The sequence below is a fragment of the Camelus dromedarius genome, chromosome 12 (genome assembly GCF_036321535.1).
Source record: "Camelus dromedarius isolate mCamDro1 chromosome 12, mCamDro1.pat, whole genome shotgun sequence".
In the NCBI taxonomy this organism is placed as follows: domain Eukaryota; kingdom Metazoa; phylum Chordata; class Mammalia; order Artiodactyla; family Camelidae; genus Camelus; species Camelus dromedarius.
Window position 1 is genome coordinate 6,189,255 of NC_087447.1, and position 22,619 is coordinate 6,211,873.

A 22,619-nucleotide genomic window follows, 5' to 3' on the forward strand; every position below is an offset into this window, starting at 1 on the left:
GCTCCCCTACCTCCACTAGCAGCCTGGGCCCCTGAGGGAGGGATGGGCAAGTGTCCCTTGCTTGCCCACCTTCTACTTCTCCCTATCCTGATCCATCAATTCATTTTCTCTTCCCTCCTCTGCCACTAGCTCTGAGGTCCCTCTGCCATCCTAGCTGTGCCCTCTTGCTGACAGCCAGGCTCCCATCCTGTGTAAGTGTGTGTGTGCTGAGTGGGAGAGCCAGGAAACTCAAAGGAAATGGTATCATTTTCCCCACACACCCACACCTTTCAGACCTCTCTCTAGCTCTAGTTCACTGACCACCTCCAACAGAGGAGTAGCTGGGAGCAGGGAAAAAAGAAAAGGATGTCAGGTCCCCAGAAAGTACGGTTTAGAAGAGACAAAGAAAAGGACTGGGCCAGGAAGGTTGTTCATGTCCTAACCCTAGCTAGGCAATTCTCTTTGCTCCCACCCAAACCTTGACCCTTCTCCTTTACATCACTACCACTGTGCTGGTCTCCTTACACTCTCAGAGAAGAAGCCAAATCCAGAAAGGATGGATTAAAGAACAGCAGTACCTTCCCCTCCAGCTTGTCAACACACCCAGGCAGAAGCATTCCTAACCCAAAGGAAGTCTTTCTGCTCCCCGTAACTGGAGAGCTACTGTCAGGTCATCTGAGGCCATAGGCCCCAAGGCATGTATGTGCTGGGGAAGAGGCTGGGGGTCTCTGAAGCAGGATGAACTAAGGGCTGGTGGATGAGGACGCAATGTAGCCAGAGCCAGAAAGGGACAGCCCTGGGAGGCACACAGGATAGGACCCCCTCCCTACTTGTGCAGAGGGGAAAATTGAGGGGCAGAGAGAAACTGATGTGCCCAAGGAGTCAAACTGGAGCCACAAGCAGTTCTCTTGACTCTGAGAGTCCCCATTCCCTTCTCCCCCTTAACAAGACCTCTCATATAATACCTATCTGTGTGGGTCCAGAATAGAATCCTGTCCCTTCCAGCCCTAGCTTTGGATGGCTGCCCCAGCTCCATGGTCCTTGCCATACCAGACCAGGAGGGCAGAAGAAAGCAGTTCATGAGAACCACGTAACTAAATGTGGGGCATTTGGTATCTGGTATGATCTTGGGAGGTGCTGCTTGGCTCCCAGGTGGTTGGAGCTAAGGACTAAAATTCAGGACTACCCTCACACACAGTTCACACAGCACATTCACATAGATCATCTGTGCAGTCTCAGAACAGCTCCCCATTGTAGAACTGGAAGCAACCAGGCCCAGGGGGTTGCCTCTTCACTCTGGAACTTGAGTTCAACCAGGGTTGAACTTGGACTCTCTGATTCCCAGTACAAGGTACCTGGGCAGGGGGTCCCAGGGCCACTAAAGCTCTGGTCAAGAGTGAGTGTATCTGGAGTCCTGGTGAAGAGCAGGAATGGGTCAGCAGCAGGGGGCTGCCTCAGGGGTAGAAGGGAAGGGGTCCCCAGGGGTGTGAGAGTAGATGGGACCAGATCCCTGCCTAAGAGAGGTGTTTGCCTGGAGAGGTGGAAAGAGAAGGGGGTGGGGGGAAGCATGTGGGTACTTGCACATGTACCTGTGTCTCTAACTCCCCCAGGACCCACCCGCCCAAGGGTGACCAGTGGGGCCCAGGAATGCCCAGCAGTGCAGAAGAATCCAGATACTTTCCAGGCCTCAGTTTCCCCTTGTGTGTAGATTAAGGGCAAGGAGCTGGCCACCTTGGTGTCCAGACGCTGCAAGGCTGCCCAGAGAAGATGCCCGCATCCGAAGACGCCACTTAGAGTGTGTTCACGGGCAGCCTTCAAGTCAGGGCTGCCCCCTCCCCTTCCCACTCCTCTTCCCTTCCCCCTCCCCTGCTTGCTGGCCCCCGCCCCCCGCCCCGCCTCCGCCTCCGGTGTGCGATGGGGGGCGGGCGGCGACCAGAGCCAAGAGCAGCGGAGCCGCGCCGACGCTGCCACCTGATCCCATCCAGGCACGGAGGCGAGCGACCAGCACTCGGTTCACAGGGTCCCCAGCGCTCTCCAACCCGTGGCGGATTTCGGGGCAAGGGTTGGGAAATAGCGGTGACCACCCTCAACCAGGGTGGGAAGCAGAGCCCGCTTGGCGTGAGTACTGCGGTGCCAGCCTGGAGGGGCTGGAGGGGCGGGGGTGGACGGGACAAGGATAGGGGGTGACGGCTGGGCGGGAGAGTGTCTTGGGGGCTCAGTGCCTGAAGAGCATGAGGAGGGGGGCTCCCTGCCCCCAGGGAGCGGGAGAGGACTAGGTGAGAGAGTGCATCTGGCCTATCCTCTATGGTAACCAGATCCCAGTGACTGGATCCCTGGGGGAGGTTGGGATGAAATTGAGGGAATGGGGGCTGGGAGAGTGGGGAGTAGCGATGGAGAGAGGAGGATGAAGGGAATTCAGAGGCAGGGATGACGTGGGTGTGGATGAAAGGGAGAGAGGACGGGGCAGAGGGGGAACCTAGCAGAGGCTGGGGGGAAGAAAGGAAGGAAAGAGGGAGGTGGAAAGATAATTGATCTCCTGAACCACTAATTTGCAATCTGCTTAGCCCTTGGCCCCTTCCTCATTAGTGCACTGGGCAGTTTCCCTACTCACTGGCCTGTGCCATCCTCAAGTAAGGACAGAGTCTCCAGGTCACCCAACGGTCAGATCCGGGTGGTCCAGGCCAGGGCACCCTGCTCCTCTAAATGCACCAGTATCAGCCTAGCACTTACGGGGAAGAAGAAAAGGGCTCATATGGGAGGAGGTGGGCACCGAGGCCAGTTTTCAAAGCTTTGGCTAGCTAAACCATTTCTTCTTCGTTCCCTGGAGAAAGGAAAGCAATTTGCAAAACCTGGCAGCAGCCTGAGGTAGACTGTTCTGACTAAAATTAGCACTGATTTTCTGATGAGACTGGGCACCTTGAATTGTCTGGGATGGCTGAGGGAAACTCTCCATGGAGAAGACACGGGGGAGGCCAGGGAGTAGTTTGAAATGTGAGGGGCAGGAGCCAGGGTCGCTACTCTAAAGCCTAGCCCCAGCTGACTCCCACCCACGTGACACCAACCTGGAGATTATGGAGGGAAACCCAGCCCCAGGCGACCCCCTTCCCAGGTGCCAGGGCCCTGATTCCATCTCCAGAATAGGCACCGTGGAGTGAACTTGCCAAGGGAGGGGAAGCCTGCTCCAGTGTCCAAGCAGCACCCTCTCTCGGGACCTGGAATGTTTAGCCTGGCCGCGCGCCCACCCAGAGGAGATAGGGTTACTGCTTTCAAATACCTGAAGGTCTGTCATGGAGAAAAATGGTCTGTGCGGTCCAGCGGGGCAGCACTAGCAGCCATGCAGAGTGGAAGGTGGAAGGGCTGAGGAGGGCACTGCCAGCATCAGGCTGGTCCTTACTGTCCCAGAAAAAAATGTTTGAACAGCCCAGACTGCTCAGCAATGGATCAGGCTGTATCTCAAGGTGGTAAGCATCCAGTCAGTGATGGTATCCAAGCAGAAACTGGTGCCCACCTTGGATGGCTGGTGTCCAGGGAATTCTTGCACTGACAATACCCTGTTGCCAGTGGGCCTCAGATGTGGGGCTGGCTGGCTGGCTCCCCAATGCTAAGCCACGGCAGGTAGTTGGAGTGGGGTGCCACCAAGCAGACCATCACGCTTCTCTGTTTGGCCTGGTTGAAGTATCTCCCAGGGAAAGTCCCACTGTAGCTCTCTCCAGGCTTAACCTCCTTGACGGAGCCAAAGTCCTCTGAAAAATAAGGTGGTCTCAGCGAGTTCAGCAAAGATGGGAATAGGCTAGTCCCCAACTTTGCCCCCTTGGGAAACTCCCGCCTAGTCACCAAGTCCTCTGGGCAGGATAAGTGACAAAGAGAAGGTGTGCATCCTCAGAGGGCCACGGACTCTTGACTTCCTCCCACCACTGCCCCACAGAGGCCCTCCCAACCCTCCTCTGCCCCAGCAATCCTTTAAGACAGGGAGGCCTTGGGCCTTCTCTGCTATGCCCTTGGTTGCCCTCTGTGGCCCGACCCTTCACGCCCCTTGGCTCCAGGAGGATTAAGTCTGTCTGCAGGCTGGTGGAGGAAACCAGGTGATGGGGCCTGGAGAGAAGGGAAAGGCATAACCAGGACATCCTTCCACCCAAACAGGTTTAAATATAATCCAGGATTAATTGGGGGGAGGGGGGCAAAAGGAGAAGGATTGGAAGCCAAGCCCAGGGGCCCAGGGGAAGGTCATGGTCAAAAGAGTTTTTTCACATTACCTCACCCCTCCTGGGACAGAGGTGTCCTAGTTCCACACACATGCACATGCCCATAAGGATTCAGGCTCTCCCTCCCCTTTGGAGAGGAGTGTATGTGAGGATGGAGCTGAACCCGAACCTGAAGACTGAGGCCCCTGAGACAGAGACCCCACCCTAACTGGGGGACAGGCATTGCTACTGAAGCTGACTTTCCACTGGAGCTGCCAAGGGCTGGGCTGCCCTTGAGCTAATACATTCATGTGGGGACAGGTGACTGGCCAGAAACCAGGCCCTTCTTCTGCCTCTCACTCCTGCTGCTCACCAGGGATGGAGCCCACCTGCTCCTGGAAATTCTCAATTCTCAGCAGGGCAACAAGCAGGAGCCCCTCTGTATTCCCCACCCCCTCCCAGGCTGCCACTCCCTGCCTAGCCAGACACCTCTCACTGCACAGTCAGCTAACGGGATGGCCAGGGTTTCAGGTGTCTAGGGATGCAATCCAGATAGGGTTGCAGGATTTCAAGTCCTTCCTTTCTTTCCCTCATGGATTTATTGGTCTTGGGCCCTGAGGGCTCAGAAGCATGCAGAATCGCCAGAGTGCAGGGCAGAGATGGGGAAATCAGTTCTCTGCAGAAGTAGCACACATGTCTGAGGCCATGGACTTTGGAGCCAGAAAGAGCTGGTCTGATCCCAGTTTCTGCTACTACCAGCTGTGTGACCATGGACAAGTGATATCATCTCTTAGAGCCTCAGTCTCCTTGCCTATATAATGGGAATATCGGTGTTAGGGTTGCAGTGAGGATTAGATGGGCTGAAGTAGGTAGTAGTGTAATATGGACAGTAAGCATGAAGTATTGATCTCATCCTCATGTCAGAGACTCCAGAAGGTGAAGGCCCGGTCAGTATTTCTGACGCCCAGTATCAGGGAGTCAAGACCAACCCTTGGCTGAAGCAATCAGGCAAGGAGTCCTGGAGGAGAGGAAACCCTGAACTGAGACTTCTGTGCTCTGAGCCGAGCCCTGGTGCTAAGGCACGTCGACTGGGGAGACAGATACAAATGGCACAAGACAAAGACGAATTATGGGCAGGCAGAGAAGCAGAGAGAGGGCTCAAGGGAGGGAGTGACTACAGGCTGAAGGGCTGGCCAGACCCCAGAGCCTGTAATTCCACCCAAGACTAAGTTATCTGGAACAGCGTGGAGATAGGGTCTTAGTAACAGGAGGTAGGAATCTGATCTTCCCTGGCCTCTCTGCTCACCCTACCCTTTGGAGCTCTCCTTTGCAGCAGTCCTGCTGGGGCTCAGAGCCCATCTCTCCTGCCCGCTGTAAACCTGTTTGCCTCCTTCTCCTGCCAGGCCTCACAGGAACACTGGCCCTGCTACCAGAGCCCCAGGAGCCCCCATGAGTGCCGGCGAAGGGAGTCCTGGATAGCAAGGCCCTGGCTGGTCCGGGGGTGGGTACCCCATCATGCCACCCATCCTCCAGCGCCTGCAGCAGGCCACCAAGATGTTGAGCCGCAGGAAAATCCTGCTGCTGGTGTTGGGATGCAGCACCTTAAGCCTCCTCATCCACCAGGGGGCGCAGCTCAGCTGGTAAGGGGGCGGGGCCTCGGTGAGGGGACGGGGCCAGGGAGTTGGGTCCCTCTGGAAGTCAGCTGCCTGGTTAGTGGATGGGAAGCCTGTTTCCTATTCCGTCCACCTGCCAGAAGAGTCCATCTTCTGGCTTTCTTCCTTCCCTCTATTCTGAAAGCACTTTCCATACATTCTCTTTAGATCTACACAACCGCCCTGGGCAGGAAATTCATTTGGAATTGGGCTAATCCAGCCCAAGTCCTTCCCCTGGCATCACCTTCTCAGTGCCTCCCTATTGGGAGGCAGAGATGTTGAATAATATCCTTCAAACTGAGAAGGAATTTTAAAATCGACAAATAAAGTGGGTAATTTACACACAGGCAGGAAGAATCCAGTGGATGGTTGATCCAGAGGCATTCAAAGCTGGGGGTGGGGTAAAGCTCAAGTGGTAGAGAGCATGCTTAGCATGCGTGAGGTCCTGGGTTCAATCCCCAGTACCTCCTCTAAAAATAAATAAATAAACCTAATTACCTCCTCCTCCCCCATATGTATATATCTGTGTATACACACACACACACACACACTTATAAAAACAGAGGTGTTTGAAGCTGTGCTCTGGGCCACAAAAGGAGTACGCAGGATTTAAAAGGGCCACAGCTAAAAATAGAATCTGACTACTCTGGAGAAGCACATCTGCACAGATGGGAACCAAGGGTTTTTCCTCCCTCGGGCATCTCATGGCCATTAACCATCTGCATCAACAAAAGGCACTCTCCCAGTTTTCACACTGGATGAAGGCAAGGGTAAAAACTGATAGGGAATTTATCTGGCTTGAGCACATTCCTTATGAGTAAAGCTAAAGCTCAGTCACGCAGGAAGGGGAAGTAGGTAGGGCTGTGGGCCTAAGATGGAGCTAACGGAATGGAATCAGTGTGGTTCAGTCACACACTCCTCAAAGGACTACAAACAAGTTCTCACTGCTGTTGTGCTGGGCCAGTCTCCTCACTTCTCTGAGCCTGTTTCCTCAGCTATAAAATGGGAACGATGGTATATGTGACCCAGCCAGACACCCTGATACAGGATACAGCGTGATGACTAATAGGAACCCTGACCCTGCTGCTGGCTCACTGTGTGAACCCAACAAATCCTTGCATCCCTCAGGGCTTCACCTTCCCCATCTGCTACATGCTCTGCCCATAAGAATGGCGTGAATGGACCCAGTCCCTCCTGCCAGATGATCTGCTGGTCTTCAGAGCATCCATGTAGAAAGTAGAACTCAAACCAGCCACACACAGGAAATCTCAGTGGTGTTCTCAAAACTGCTTAGAGTGGCCCTCATTACATGATGCTTAGGATGGCAGAAAAGAAACAGGAGAGTAAAGTCTGAAGGGAACTTACAGGTAATCCCAAACACCCTTGTTTCAGAAATGATGAAACAGAATTGAAATCTTCATGAAGGCTAGGATTATTATCTGTTTTTTTTTATACTATCATATTTCTTGAACCTAGAGTGGAGCCTGGCACATAGTAGATGCTAAAAAAAAAAAAAATACTGGCTGAATGAATGAATGAGGCTCCTAAGGCCCTAATGGAATCATGTATCAAACAGGTTGCTTCAAAGCCCCTGCCACTCATCTACAAGGTGAGGAGTTGGTGGAAAGAGCAAAAATGAAAAAGAAGACAGAGAGCAAGACTTTTGGCGACTTTATCTGAGTTGCCAGACTGATGGAAGTCATTTTCTCCTTCTGCTCCTTTGTACATCTGTAAAGTGGAATTCTTCAAGGATCTCCAAGGGCCTTTGTCCTTGTATTACCTTTTATGTATAATTAAATCATCTCAAAACCTCGGCAGCTCAAAACATCAAACATTCATTATCTCATTTTGGTAGGTCAGGAATCCAGGTGTGGTTTAGCTGGGTACCTCTGGCTCAAGGTCTCTCATGGAGCTGCAATCAAGCTGGCTGCTGGGAATGCAGTCTCATCTGAAGTTTTGATTGGAAGGGCTCCCCTTACAAGCTCATTCATGTGGTTGTTGGGAGCCTTCAGCTCTTCCAGCAGGCTGACGGACTGAGGGCCCGTTTCCTTGGGGACTTGCCACCTGGGACCTCCTCACCCCCTGCATGAGTTATCCTAGAGAGAGAGAAAGAGAGAAAAATATCAAGATAGAAGCCATAGCCTTTTTATAATGTAATCTCACAAGTGACATCCCACCATTGCTGCCCTGTTCTATTCCTTAGAGGCATCAGTAAGTCCCATTCATATTGAAGAGGAGGAAAATACACAAGAGCCTGAATTCCAGGGGGGCAGCAGGGATCACTGGGGGTCATCTTAGACGCTGCCCACCATTCCCCTCTACTATTCTGTGGGTAAAGCCCAGGATGGGCCGTACGTAGCCCATCCCCACCATCCTTGGGAAGAGGGAGGGTCAGGCTGCAACCTTCTCACACCCTCCTCCCTGCACACCCCCTGGACCCTGCAGGTACCCCAAGCTGTTCCCTCTGAGCTGCCCGCCTCTGCAGGACTCTCCGCCGCGTCCCAAACACATGACAGTGGCCTTCTTGAAGACGCACAAGACTGCGGGCACGACAGTGCAGAACATCCTGTTCCGCTTCGCCGAGCGCCACAACCTGACGGTGGCCCTGCCGCACCCGAGCTGCGAGCACCAGTTCTGCTACCCGCGCAACTTCTCGGCGCACTTCGTGCACCCAGCCACGCGGCCGCCGCACGTGCTGGCCAGCCACCTGCGCTTCGACCGCGCGGAGCTCCAGCGCCTCATGCCGCCCGGCACCGTCTACGTCACCATCCTGCGCGAGCCGGCCGCCATGTTCGAGTCGCTCTTCAGCTACTACAACCAGTACTGCCCCGCCTTCCGGCGCGTGCCCAACGCGTCGCTCGAGGCCTTCCTGCGCGCGCCCGAGGCCTACTACCGTGCAGGCGAGCACTTCGCCATGTTCGCGCACAACACGCTGGCCTACGACCTGGGCGGCGACAACGAGCGCAGCCCGCGCGATGACGCCGCCTACCTGGCGGGCCTCATCCGCCAGGTGGAGGAAGTCTTCTCTCTCGTCATGATCGCCGAGTACTTCGACGAGTCGCTCGTGTTGCTGCGGCGCCTGCTGGCCTGGGACCTGGACGATGTGCTCTACGCCAGGCTCAACTCGCGCGCCGCCAGCTCGCGCCTCGCCGCCATCCCCGCGGCGCTCGCGCGGGCAGCGCGCGCCTGGAACGCGCTCGACGCCGGCCTCTATGACCACTTCAACGCCACCTTCTGGCGCCGCGTGGCGCGCGCCGGCCGCGCCTGCGTGGAGCGCGAGGCGCGCGAGCTGCGCGAGGCCCGTGAGCGCCTGCTGCGGCGCTGCTTCGGCGACGAGCCAGTGCTGCGGCCCGCGGCGCAGATCCGCACCAAGCAGCTGCAGCCGTGGCAGCCCAGCCGGAAGGTGGACATCATGGGCTACGACCTGCCCAGCGGCCGCGCCGGCCCGGCCACTGAGGCCTGCCTCAAGCTGGCCATGCCCGAGGTGCAGTACTCGAGCTACCTGCTGCGCAAGCAGAAGCGCCGGGGCGGCGTGCGCGTCCGGCCGGAGCCAGTCCTGGACAATCCCCCGCCTCGGCCCATCCGGGCGCTGCCCCGCGGCCACCTGGGCCACTGAGCTCCGGATGGGAGTCTGGACCCTGCCCCACCCACCAGGATCTTGCCTAGGACTGCCTCCAGGTCCCACCTCATCAGGGCCCTTTCTTCCGAGGGACTGCAGCCCCACGCTGAGCCGTACTTAGGGGCACATCTCTCTGTCCAAGCCCACGTCCCTAGGGTAGGCTGACCCTCGCCTTCTGGGAGGATGCTCTTAGGCCCGATCGAGCCCCGGGCCATCCGCTCCACCTTCCTGACTAGTTGGTGGCTTTGATAAGAGGTCTGAGGCCCACCCAGAACTGCCCACCCTGCCTTTTTCTAGGGATCGAGGCCCCCACCTGTCTTTTCCAAGTGGATGAGCCCAGGCCACAGAGAGGAGCTGAGCCCTGGGAAGAGCTGCTCTGCCTTTCAGCCTCCCTGGCTCTTGCTCTTAACTCCCAGGGGTCAGAGATCCCCACACCATCTGTCTTCCAGGTTCCACCCTCCCTACAGACCTAAGCTGCTCCCAGACTCCCAGAACCAAGAGTTCTTGGATTGGGTTTTTTGTTTGGTTGGTTTTTCTTTTTTTTAATAAAATACTTTAAAATGTACAGGTTGTATGTTAATCATTAAAAGCCAGATTCCCCACGTTTGAGGATAACACAGGTGTCCAAGAATAGATGTGGTTGTCACCATGAGGATGGGGGCCTAGGCTCAATCAGACTCCTTCACTGCCCTGTGCAGAGGCTCACAACTCTCATCAACCCCTTGACTGACCATGTGCACCAGACTGGCCACCTCAGTTCCACTCATTTTCCTTTAAGAAAATCTAATTCATTCCTTTTCATTCATTTCAGCACCATTAAGCATCATCTCTGTAATTTGGGGACACAGGTGAACAAGGCAGATAGGACCTTTATCCTCATGGGAAGACCCTGACACCTCTCTGGGCAGAGGAGAGGCTGGAAGTGATACAGGAAAAACGAATGTGGGGCGTGAGGAGGGCCGTGTCCCAGGTCTCCGTTGAGCCCCTGGGATGTGCCCCACCAGGTGTGGGTCCTTGGCTTCGCGCAGAAAAGAATTCAAGAACGAGCCACAATTGAGTAAAGATCAATTTATTTAGATAAATAGATACAGCATAGAGTGTAGGCTGTTTTGAAAGGCCAGGAGGTGTAGGGGTTGGGTGCTCAGGTTAAAGTACAAGTAGATACACACTCCATAGACAGAGTGCAGGCAGTCTCCGAAGATGAGGGAGCAAAAGTGGTGGCCACGAAATGTGGTTTTGCCAATTTTTATGGGTTGGGTAGCTTCATATGCTAACAAGTGGGAGGACAATTTTAGCTACCCTGGGGAAGGGGCTGGAATTCCCAGGAGGTTGGCCACTGCCCACTCTGACCTTTTATGGTTAGCCTTGGAGCTGTCATGGCGCCTATGGAAATACCATTTACCATGTTAATATTGCAATGAGCATATAATGAAGCTCAAGTTCTACTAGAAGTCAAATCTCCTGCCATCTTGAGCCTCAAAGCCTACTGGGAGTTGAATCTTCCACCATTTTGATGTTAATTGCTGTCTTTCCTTGAATGGCTGTGCCCTGCTCCTTTCCCTCCTGTCTCAGAAGGAGGATTATTTCAGGTAAGGAGGTGCTTAAGTAAGGATTTTACCTCCCTTTTGAATCACTGACTTCCCTGGCCATCCTTCCCCACAAGAAGACAACATTGACTCAGATGAGGACCATTCCCTGCTTCCAGTGTCCTTTAGCACAGCAAGACACCTAGCACTTTCAAATGACACTTCCCTTAAGACCAGCAGAGAATCAGGACTTTTTCTGTTACTTTCTTCAGAGCTGCATTGACATATCTGGACAAGAAATAAAAATAATAGCTAACATGGTGTACTATGTGCCAGTCACTGTAGAAGGGCTTTACATGTATTAACTTCTGAAATAGGTACCTTTTTATGGGGAGAGAACGGAAACTTCAAGAAGTGATGCTCAGAGTCACATAGCTAGGGTTTGAACCAGACAGATAGCTTCAGAGTCTGTGATTCTGAGTGCTGTCACACTGCCATTTGAATAAAGAAGTCCCCATGCCCCAGGCTAGGCTGACCCCCAAGACCTTGACCCAGAAAAATGTTAAGTGAAGAAACCAAGGCATTGCTATCAGCTCCTCCTTATTTTATCTTTCACAGAGACAGTCGTTGGCCTGGTTGGGCAATGGAGGTTGCAAGGGTTGGTTGGCAGGTTGTACAACCCTCCTTGAGCTTGAAAAGGGGCTGTTTTTCTAACCCTCCACGTTTTACCAGTAGTGTTCTGGAAAGGGCAGAAGATACTAGAGACATGCAAAGGCATTATTAGATTTCTAGTGATAAGCGGCTTTAAAGAATTGTACTAGACTCAAAGTCTAGTACAAAGACAAGCAGAAAAGCATGCTCTGGCCCCCAGGCCTAAGAAGTGTCTGTTTGCCATTGTCCCTGTCCCTGCTCTTCCCAGCCTTAGTATCTAGTCATACCCTTGCCAGGAACATTCTTCACCTTGCTGTGGGTCCTGGAAAACTCAGATACGCCTTAAAGATTTGCCTCAGGCCAGTGGGCCCTCTTTTATAAACCTGGTCCCACTGCAGCAGAGAACACAACTCTAGATTCAGAAAAATCTGGATTCAGGGACTAAATGGAATCATCAGGCCCTGGGAGAGGGTTTCTCTGATGTTGGAGCAAGGGCAGACCTTAAGCAGGCACCGAATCAAATATTAGACTTCAGGGGCTGAGACTCCTTGGTCCAAACATCTCCAGCTTCAGCCACAACACAGAGGAACAGGCCCCAGCCCCTGGAACCCTAATGCCCTGCAAAGAGCCTCCTTCCATCAACACGCACACAGTGCCGCCCATTCTGCATGTTTCCTGAGCTTTGGCAGCAAGTGAAACATGTTCCCTGCTTTGAGACGCTCATGCTAAGGTCTGGACAGATGTGTAAGCAGCCACTTGGGTGGCAGTGACTTGATAGAAATGATTACCTCCATCAGTGCTTTGCAATTCAAACCCTAACTCTGCCACCTACTGGTTACATGACTTTGGTCTTAGCCTTTTGAACCTCACTTTCCTCACCTGTGAAATGAGCCATTTCCCTCCTGAGCTTTATGGGCAGTATTTGAGATAAGGCACTTAGCACAGCGCCTGGCACACGGAGACGTTCCCAAAGTGTCTGCTCTGGTGCCGTCAGGGACCCTTCAGGACACTCCCCCTGCTCGCTGTAGGTGTTCCAGGTCGACATGTCTGTTCCAAGAGTTCTCCTGCTGGTGGGAGAAAGCATTCTGAGGTAAGGGTGCCTCTTCCTGCTTTGCCCAAAGGCATGGTAAGGGCGAGCAGCAGCTTTGATTTGACGGTAGCAGGACGTGCAAAGCAGAGGGGAGGGCAGGAGTGTCTGCCCGAGCTGTCTGGAGAGGCATCCTGGAGAAGGCAAGTCCCAGGTGAGAACAGACAGGGGAGGGTGCTCCAGGCAGAGGAGAGGCACCGGGCGAGAGGAAGCCTGGGCATCTGGGATCCAGGGAGGGCTGGGCTACCTGGGGTGGGGGGTGGGGGAGAAGCCTGCCAGTGCCTGGTTAAGAAAGGCCTTGAATATCATGCTTAGAAGTTCAGATTGTTCTGCACAGGATACTTGAGTAAATAGAAAGGACAGAGATGACCTGCAGGGGAGGCTGGGCTGTCCCCAGAGAGGAGGGGGTCACTGTCTCAGCTGGTCTGTAGCCCACTCCTGGCACAGCAGCACATCAGGTGGAGACCTCTGTTGTAGATGACTGGGAGCCACTGAAGAAGGTGGGAGAAAGACCTTTAATAAACTGCAAATGCCGTTGGGAGAAGGCACATTCAGAAGAACCTTGACACTCGCTAATGTTTATTGAGCACTTGCTGTGTGCTGGGTGCTTTTCTCTGAGCTTTATACATTTTAACTTATTTGCTTCTTACAACAACCCTGTAAGATGGGTGTTATTCTTAAACCCCTTTCACACAAGGGGAGCCTGAGGGACAAAAAGATGGAGTGCCCGGGCTTACCCACACACTCAGGGAGAGGCTGAGCTTGGACAGAAGCCAGAGTGCTCGGACACCCAACCATCGGAATCCCCTGTCTCACCCCTAGCAGTCCCTGCAGGCTTGTTATTAAAGAGCCTCTTTATAAAAGCCCCCTGAGAGCGGGCTTGAGGGGGAGGGAGGGCAGGGAGCCTGAGCTCCCCGGGTGTGGGAGGTGAGGAGGGCTGGGCTCAGAGATAGGAAGCTGGTGATCTACCAGCACCATCGGGCAGCTTCTCAAGCTGTGCTAGGGGAGTGGAGAGGTGACTGCAGGACAGGAGCGCCTGAGAAGAGGGGCAGCCCTCAGGCCGTCCAGACAAAGGGATGGAAGGGAGACCGTGGGTGATGGGGGGCACCTGAGATCAGCTCTTCTGACCCAACAAGGCTGCAGGAATCTGAGGACCCCAGCTGGCCATCCCTCTCCTCCCCAAGAGCTCCCCCAGCCCCCTCAAGTGGGCCGAGACAGAGCAGGAACCCTCCTCCACCCCTACTCTCGACTCCCACCCCAACTTCATGGGATTTTCACAAAACCCAGGCAAAAAGAATGCAGGAGTCAGACCCTAATACCCCATGACAAATGGGGAGACTGAGTCCCAGAGAGGGGATGTGGCTTCCAGGTGGCCTAGAGCCAGGGCAGAGATAGGAGTGGGGACACTCCCATGAATGTCCTGCCACTGGACCCACAAGAGGCAGGATCCTAGGTCCTCTTTCCCAACTTTGCCTTCAGCAGAGAGTTCCCCTCCTGAGCTTTCCCGGAATCATCAAACCTACTCTGTTCAAATCCACACATCTCATCTTCTGCCCAAACCATCTCCTTCTCCAGAACTCTGAGTTTCAGAGCCTGGCGCCCCAATTCAAGTAGATGCTCAAGCCCCAATTCTTCATGTCCCCTTAATGTGTCCCTCCCCCTTCCCCAGCACCACCTGTCAGTCACTGTGCCCTGCAGACCCAGACTCCCCAGTAACTGGCATCAACACACCTCTCTTTCCCCATATCATAGACTCAGCCATCAGTTTCTCTGCTGGTTACATCAACCGCTTCCTAACAGAACCACCTGCCTCAGGCTCCCCACAGCAAATTTACCTCTCCTCTTTGTATGCAGCCATCCTTCCTAAAGCCATCAGAACCCATCACTCTCCTGTTTGAAACCACCCCCCGATAGGAGCCGAAGAGGCCCAGCCTAGTCTGACCCACCAGATACCTTCCAACTGCACCTCGCATTGCCCCTCCACACCCGCCCCCCCACCCCGATCTAGTTCCAGCCACACTGGATTAACATCATTCCCTGAGTGCAGCGGTGTGCCAGGACTGGCTCTTAACTGGCTCTTGAAAGCTGAATTTTGCCAGCCAATTGTTGAACATAATTAAATTATATTAAAAATTAAATTTAAATTTAAATTATTAAATTGATTACATAAACTTGGTATTAAATAAATTGCATTAAGAATAAAGGTAATAAATACAACTCATTTCTTCCTAGTTTGTTTGCTAGATTTTACTATTATTTGTGCTCTTAAGGGGATTTATGTCTATTGTATCTGCTTGGCGAAAATCCTATAGAAAGTTCTGCTACTTACTGTCCGCTTAATCCAGCGTTCAGCGATGCTACATTGGCAGCATGCAGTCAGCCATGGGGCAAGTAGTTACACTATAAATCAACAAACACTATAAATCAGATTGATAATTGTTTTGTTGATCATCTAGACCGAGGTAAGCAAACTACAAGCCAAATATGGCCCACCACTTGTTTTTATAAATAAAGTTTAATTGGAACACAGCCACACTTACTCTTTTCCTTATTGTTCTGGAGCTGTTTCTGTATTATAATAGCAGAGGTGAGTAGTTGCAATAGAGACTGGATGACCCTGAAAGCCTAAAACATTCACTTCTTGGTCCTTCAGGGAAAAAGTCTATTACTCATTAACAAAAACAAAAATACCAACCAACATTCACATCAGAACTACACATGGAAAGATGGGTGTTAAACGCTTTGCGTCCCAGCACACCACTACCTGAAGGTGCCGGGCTCATTCGCATGTCCATTCTTTGCACATGATCTTCCCTTTTCTCTTATGATCCATCTGTAGAGTTCCTAATCATTCTTCAAAATGTCCCTTCCCCCATGCTCCTGTATTAGTTAGTAATGTCCTGTGTAACAAGCAACCCCAAAACATAATGGCTTTTAAAAATGTATTGCTTCTCATTAGATTATGGGCCATCTGGGTGGTTCTGCTGATCTGGGCTGGGCTTGATTGATCTCATCTGTGCTCACTCATGTTCACGATCCACTGCAGGGTGGCGGGGGCCTGGCTAGTCTATGATGGCCTCAGCCAAAGTGACTCAGCTATGCTACACAGGGTCTCTCTTACCTTTAGCAGAGGAGCCTAAGCTTGTTCTCATCACCCAAGCTGGGGTCCGAGAGAGCAAGGAAAAACAGGCAGGCTGTCTTGAGGCTTTCAAGAGACACTCCATCACTTTTGCTACATTTTATTAGCCAAAATAAGTTGCATGGTCAGTTTAAATTTAAGGATGGGGAAATAGATGTTGCAAAGTCACATTTTAAGGGGCATTGTGGATAGAAGCTGGAGCGACATGGGGTTATTTTTATGTTCAGTCTATCACATTACCTTCCCCTCTTTCTTCAAGCAAGGGAGCTTGCTCCCAATTCTGTATTCGTACAGCACTCCTAAGAAGCAGAACAAAATCCACCCTGTCATAATCACTTTGTTAAGACAAGGAAGCTACCAGAGACATTGATTTATTTACCTTTGTGCCCAAAGGGACAAGAGACATGGATGGAGCTCTGAGTTTCTTCAGACAAAGAAAATGGCAGTTTGTGTATCTTTTAAAGTTACTATATCAGCCAAGATTTAATCAGGGACACAAAATTACTGGGAGAGTATGAACTGTTATGGTAAAAAGGGCCAAGTGGAAACCCCTGGAATTGTTCCCCTACCCCTGCCAAGTTATAAACCAGAAACGATATCACAACCCTGAAGAAATGGCAGAGATTAGTACCACTGTTAAGGGTTTAAGAGATTCAAGGGTGGTGATTCCAACCATATCCCCTAATAATTCATCAGTTTGCAGGCAGAAAAGCAAATTTAGTGATGTGTCAGTGCCAATCAAGCTGCAATTCGAGATTTGAGATCTCTATTGCAGAAAGTGAGCATAAACCCCAGCAACTGTTATGTGGCTGTTGAACTAGTCAGTGCTTTCTCTTACATCCCCATGAGTGTGGGAAATTCCAGTCTGCACATGCATAACAAGGATAACAGTATACCTTTACTGTCTTGTCCCTGGATTATGCCGTTCTCCTGCAAAAGGCAAGGTTCAGAGGGACTTTGATAGTCTTGACAACACGGAGAATACCATGTTGATACACTCAATTGATGCCATTATGCTAACTGGACACGGTGAGTAGGAAACAGCAAGCACTTTGTAAATGCTTTAGACACATGTGCGCCAGAGAGCCAGAGATGAACCCTGTGGAAGGTTGAGGTCCTGCCACAACATCAGGAAAGTTCCTAGGGGTCCAGGGGTCTGGGGAATGTTGGATATCCCTTCTAAAGTAAGAGACAAGTTGCTGCCACTTACACCATACACCACGAAGAAAGAGGAGCAATGTATGGTGTGCCTTTTGGATTTTGGAGCCAATGTAGATCATATTTGGGCAAGATTCTTTGACTCATTTACTGGGTAACCTGTAAATCTGATGATGTTTGGTCTGGATCTGAAAAAAGCTCTTCTAAAGTCCAGTGGTGCAAAACTGCCCTACCATTTGGGTATTATGTCTAGTAGATCTGGGTGCCTGACTTAGGTGTCAGCCAAAGATGCCATGTGGCATCTCTGGCAAGCCCCAATAAGTACATCATAGCTAGGACCCTTGGAATTTTGGTCATGGCTATCCTCTGCCAACAACAATTGTACTTTCTCAAAAACAGCTGACTTCCTCCTGGGCCTTGATAAAGACTGAATGCCTGATTTATGAAACATGAAGTGATTATCAGACCCAAATGTTCAATCATAAGATTTTCACAGTTGCATCCCACTAGAAATTGAAGTGGCATATGTGATACTGGGCCCAAGCACATACAGAAGACACAAATAAATTTCATGAGGAGGTGGTTCAGACTCCTGTGGTATCTGTTTCTACTGCTTTACCTCCTTTGCCTCAGAGACTTCAAGGGTAAGAGGGAAAAGCACAGGCCCAATTTATGGAAGGCTTTGCACAGTAAGCCAGCAACAGCCAGAAGTGGACAGCTGCTATATTACAGCCCCTGAAAGACAGTAGTGAAGGAAAACCCTCCCGATGGGCAGAATTTGGGGCAATCCATATGTTATCCACGTTATGTGGGAGGAAAGAGGGCCTAAGGCACAGTTTATTTGGACTCTTGAGCAGTATCTGATGGGTTGGTCATTTGCAGAGACTTGGAAAGAACACAACTGGGTCTAGGAGAGAGGTCCACGGATGGCTTCTTAAAACGCTCACAGAGCGAGAAGTTATTCATGTTCCATATAAATGCCCATCAGGGGGCAGTCAGTGGAGGAGTCCTCACTAATTAGGTAAGATGACCCCTCCCTAGATTCAGTCAGCCTCTTTCTCCGCCAGATTGGTGGTTCTCAATGGACCCGTGTGCAAAGTGGGGAGCTGCCAGGGTTCGGTATGTCTGAATAAGAGACCTCTGTGCTCTTTGTCCAAGTTGTCACATAGTTGTTTTTTTAATCAATTTTTAAAATTAAGAAAAACTTTATTGTGGCTAAATATACTTTAACATAAAATTTGCCATTTTAACCATGTTTAAGTGGTCTCTGTGTACATTCACAACGTTGTGTAACCATCACTACAACCCATCTCCAGAACTTTTCATCATTCCAAACTGAAACTCTGTTTCCATACAACAAAAATTCTCCATCACCCCCTTCCCATAGTCTATAAATATGAATATAAATATAAATATAAATACAAATATAAACATAAATAAATACTGTAACCACTATTTAACCTTCTGTGTCTATGAATGTGCCGATTTATGCCTATTCCGGGTACCTCATTTAAGTGGCAGCATACCATAGATGTTCTTTTTTGTCTGGCTGATTTCACTTAGCATAGTGTCTTCAGGTTCATCCATGTTGTAATATGTTGTCAGAATTTCCTTCCTTTTTAAAAAATTTTTTAAATTTTATTTATATTTTTTCAGAATTTCCTTCCTTTTAAGGCTGAATAATATTCCACTGTATGTATGGACCACATTTTGTTTATCGATCCACCCACCCATGGACATTTGAGTTATTTCCACCTTTTGGCTGTTGTAAATAATGCTACTATGAACATGGGTGTACAGATACATATTCGAGTTCCTGCTCTCAATTCTTTTGGTTCACGCCCAGAAGTAGAATTGCTGGATCACAATCACACAGCTTTTTTAAAACACTCTCAAGTGAACTAGTCTTGTTCAATAAAGTTAACCATTTTTGCAGCATCCTTCATCTCCTAGAGTTTTGACACCAGCACCTCTCTGTGAGGAAAGCAGTGTGTGTGACGACATCAAGTTTTTTTTGTTGAGCTTTGGGTCATTTTGGTTTTATTTGCAAGAGAAGTGAAAACTTTAATGCAATCAACTTTTGATGGAAACACCATCCGTTCAAATGCCAAGACAGTTCTTCCAAGACAGACTTTTTGATTCTAGATATGAAGAAAAAAAAAAAATATATATATATATATATATGGGGGGGTGATGAGGTAACTAGGTTTACTTATTTGTCATTTTTTTTGTTTAACAGAGGTAATGGGGATAGAACCCATGACCTTATGCATGCTAAGCATGTACTCTACCACTGAGCTACACCATTCCCCCATAGATATGAAAAAAATATTAACCATATCTTGGCTGTTTGCAGCAGAAAAAAAGTCTTGATTATCAGCATCATTTACAAATCTTACAAGTGCTACAGCATGGTGTTTATCAGTGACGTCTGTTGACTCATCAGCCTGCATAAAGAATCTGTTGTTTTTCAGTTTATTACCAAAAAACAAAACAAAAAGCTCTTCAGCATCATGTAACATCAATAGGTCAAGTTATCCTTCTCTCTCAGAGTAGAACCTTCTCACTTTTTTGTGGGGCATTTTGCGCTAGCATTTCACTCATCTAATTTTACATACCAGTATTATTAAGTTCTTTTTTTTTCTGGACAACAGATTGTGTTACAAATAACTTGCTCTTTGAGCTTTTTTATTAAATGTGACCTGTAAAATAAAAGCCTTAATCTGTTCGAGACACCATAGATAGAAATTAGTGCATTTGTTTGTCAAATGCCTGAAATTTGTAGTTTTTTTCAATTTTGCTGATGCTATTGCTACGTTTGTAAATTATAATTCTTTACCACTAACCCTACCAGATTTGTCCACAATAAGCAAACAAATTAAGCATATTTGTAAGCATCTCCTCTTTCATTTCACAACTGGTCATAAAATATCACCACATTGAGTAGTTAGACACATTTGTAAAACACAAATGCTAATAAGACATACAATAAAAGGGCATAATAAATAACTAAACAGGAAACTCGCAAAAAAATACTGAAATCATGCTGAAATTCACTTCTAACCTGCATAAATCGTGTTTTAAAACATTCACATCAACTGCAAAGCGGCAAGGGGACTGCAGAGTCACAGCACGTAAAAATTATTTCTTTAGGAGAAAATTTTCCTCTGATTTTCTGTCACAGAAAGTGTGTTTGCTCCCATAAGTCAGTCATCAGTCGTGAGGGGAGGTGGGAGGAGGTAACTGAGGAGGGCGAAGCTGATGTCAGCAGTCTACCTCTTCCTCTCGGGGCAATACAGTGTTCACAAATGATCAACAGACTTCTTGATCTCATGCTGGAAACTGAGAAAGGCCTCACCCACTGCGCACTGCAGACAGGGTCAAACAACCTCTAACAACCTCTAACCTGTTTTCTGAGGCTGCTGAATGACTGTCTATCTTGGAAAGCGCTGGCATCACAAAGCATAAAGTTCGAAAATAACGCTGGGAATGTTAACCACTATATATAAACATAGATTAAAAAAAACAAATTTCTTCTGTATAGTACAGAGAAATATATTCAATACCTTGTAATAACCTTTAATGAAAGAGAATATGAAAATGAATGTATGTGTATATAAGCTTCTGCTTGCACCCTTCGGCCATGCCTAGATGCAAGGCACCTCAGGAAATGCCATCTCTAGTTGGGATGCCATATGTCAGGAAGACGAGGAGAATGGATTTGTGGAACGATTAACAGTCCTACCACAAACTCTTTCCTTGTCTGCTGCTGGCAACAGACAGTGAGCCCCTTGAGGGCAGGGGCCCTGTCTCTTTCATCGCTGGGAACCCGATACCCCATGTCACTATAGACTTGGCTGTGACCAAGCACTCAGGAAGCAGCTGTAGTCAAAGGAGGGACCTGAAGGCTTCCAGAAGAGCTGCACTGGATATGAATGAATTGCAGTGGGTTATAGCACAAAGACAGTCCAGCATGGTGCTGAAGAAGTTTACAGTTAGTGTTGATTTTAAGTTGCTATTTATTGAGCAACTCATTTATATTCTCTGAGCCACAGGACCTTTTTCTGTAAAGTGGAAAAATGATATTCATCATGGGGGGTTATTGTGGGGTTAAATTAAAAGTGCCTAAAGTAGGTCTTCAATAAATAATGGCTGATAGTTTTAGTGATAATCTGAGTGGGGTTTCCATCACTGTCAATGATCAAGGAGAGAATAATAATACCAATTAATGCTATCATGCCATTAGTATAAGCTTTACATATCTTTTTTGATCCTATGAGGTAGGTGCTATTATCCCCATTTTACAGAGGAAGAAACTGAGGCATACTAAGATTAAGCAACTAGCCCAAAGTCACACACGTACTTTCGAAGAAGTTGGGCCATTTGAACCTCAGAGCCAGTTGGTATTAGGTAGAACTGAGGACTGGACCATTTGACCTCTTCAAGTGCTTTCCAATACAGAGCTAAAGCAACTGCTGGGTCTGTGGTAATACCCTGGAATTCCTTGTCCAGCTTTGCCACTGACCTTCCTGGTCACCTTGGACCTGTCCCTTCCCCTTTCTTGACCTTGGTTTCTTCTCTTTATAATGAAGAGGTCAGACGCAGTGATCCTGGATTCTGAACTGCAGCCCAGGGGGAGACTTGGGAGTCAGGCCTGGGAAGGGGCCTGCTTGTGACATCATAGACGGGAGAATTCCACGAGAAGCTGGGCTTTCCTAGGAGCCCAGTGCCACAGACTACGTGAGAAAGGCAATACAGGATGGGGCCTTCAGGGGCCACGTCTTGAGCTTTCCTCATTCCAGCTTTCCCAGCACAGTCATGGAGCAACCCTCGATGGCTGAAAAGGCTCCAAGTGAGACAGACACCAAGGACTTGGATGTGCTCTCTCACCCCAGCTCGCCACTGCCGCACCATGGGCCAGGCCATAGTGCAGCCCACCACCGTCAAGAGCCCCGTCACGGCAGTGCGTCCCACCTTCATGGCGTATCCAGTCATCTTGGTGGATCTCAGCACCTTGGTGAGCTCCAAGACTTCCGTGACGATGCCTTCTGCTGCCATTCCCCCAACTCCCCCCACCCCCCACGCCACGCTGAGGCCCACCATCACAGCGGAGCCCACCACGCCACATCCCTTTCCCTGGCTCCTCCCCATGACGCTGTTCCCTCCCACCATTCCTATGGTGAGGACCACTTTGATGATGAGCCCCACTCTGGTAGCAGAAGACATCATGGGGGCCCCCACCACCATAGGGAGTCCTACCACCATGGTGGGCTTCACCACCACAGTGAGGCTCCCCACCAGAGTGGGCTCCATCCACAAGGTAAACCTCACTACTGTAAAGACTCCCACCACTCTGGTGAACCCCCGACCACAGTGAGGCCTATCACCGTGTTGGGCCTCATCATCGGGAAGCCCGCCATCACAGAAGGCCTACTACCATGGGGTCCTACCACCCTGAGCTACCTCACCACCACGGTGAGCACCACCACGACAAGCACCACCGTGGCCACCATGGGCACCATGTGGAGCACCACCACAGTGCACATCCTTACGATCTCCCCCACGGAGAGCACTACCACAGGGAGTACCATCAGGGTAGCTCCCAACTCCTTGGCCCACACACATCC

The 22,619-nt window shown here is 50.1% G+C and overlaps 1 protein-coding gene and 1 long non-coding RNA gene across 2 annotated transcripts; one reads left to right on the forward strand and one right to left on the reverse strand.

The window, feature by feature from the left end:
• The first annotated feature begins 1,910 nt into the window (after positions 1-1,910).
• Positions 1,911-9,996, forward strand: GAL3ST3 (galactose-3-O-sulfotransferase 3). Its single transcript, XM_010995961.3, has 3 exons — positions 1,911-2,097; positions 5,564-5,800; positions 8,258-9,996. Exons 2-3 carry the CDS (start codon positions 5,676-5,678, stop codon positions 9,426-9,428), a joined length of 1,296 nt encoding a protein of 431 aa, XP_010994263.3. The 5' UTR covers positions 1,911-2,097; positions 5,564-5,675; the 3' UTR covers positions 9,429-9,996.
• Positions 7,467-8,936, reverse strand: LOC116152073 (uncharacterized). Its single transcript, XR_004135631.2, has 2 exons — positions 8,802-8,936; positions 7,467-7,908 (listed from the first exon to the last, which is right to left on the reverse strand). It is a non-coding gene; the product is annotated as an uncharacterized LOC116152073 (long non-coding RNA).
• Positions 9,997-22,619: the final 12,623 nt, after the last annotated feature.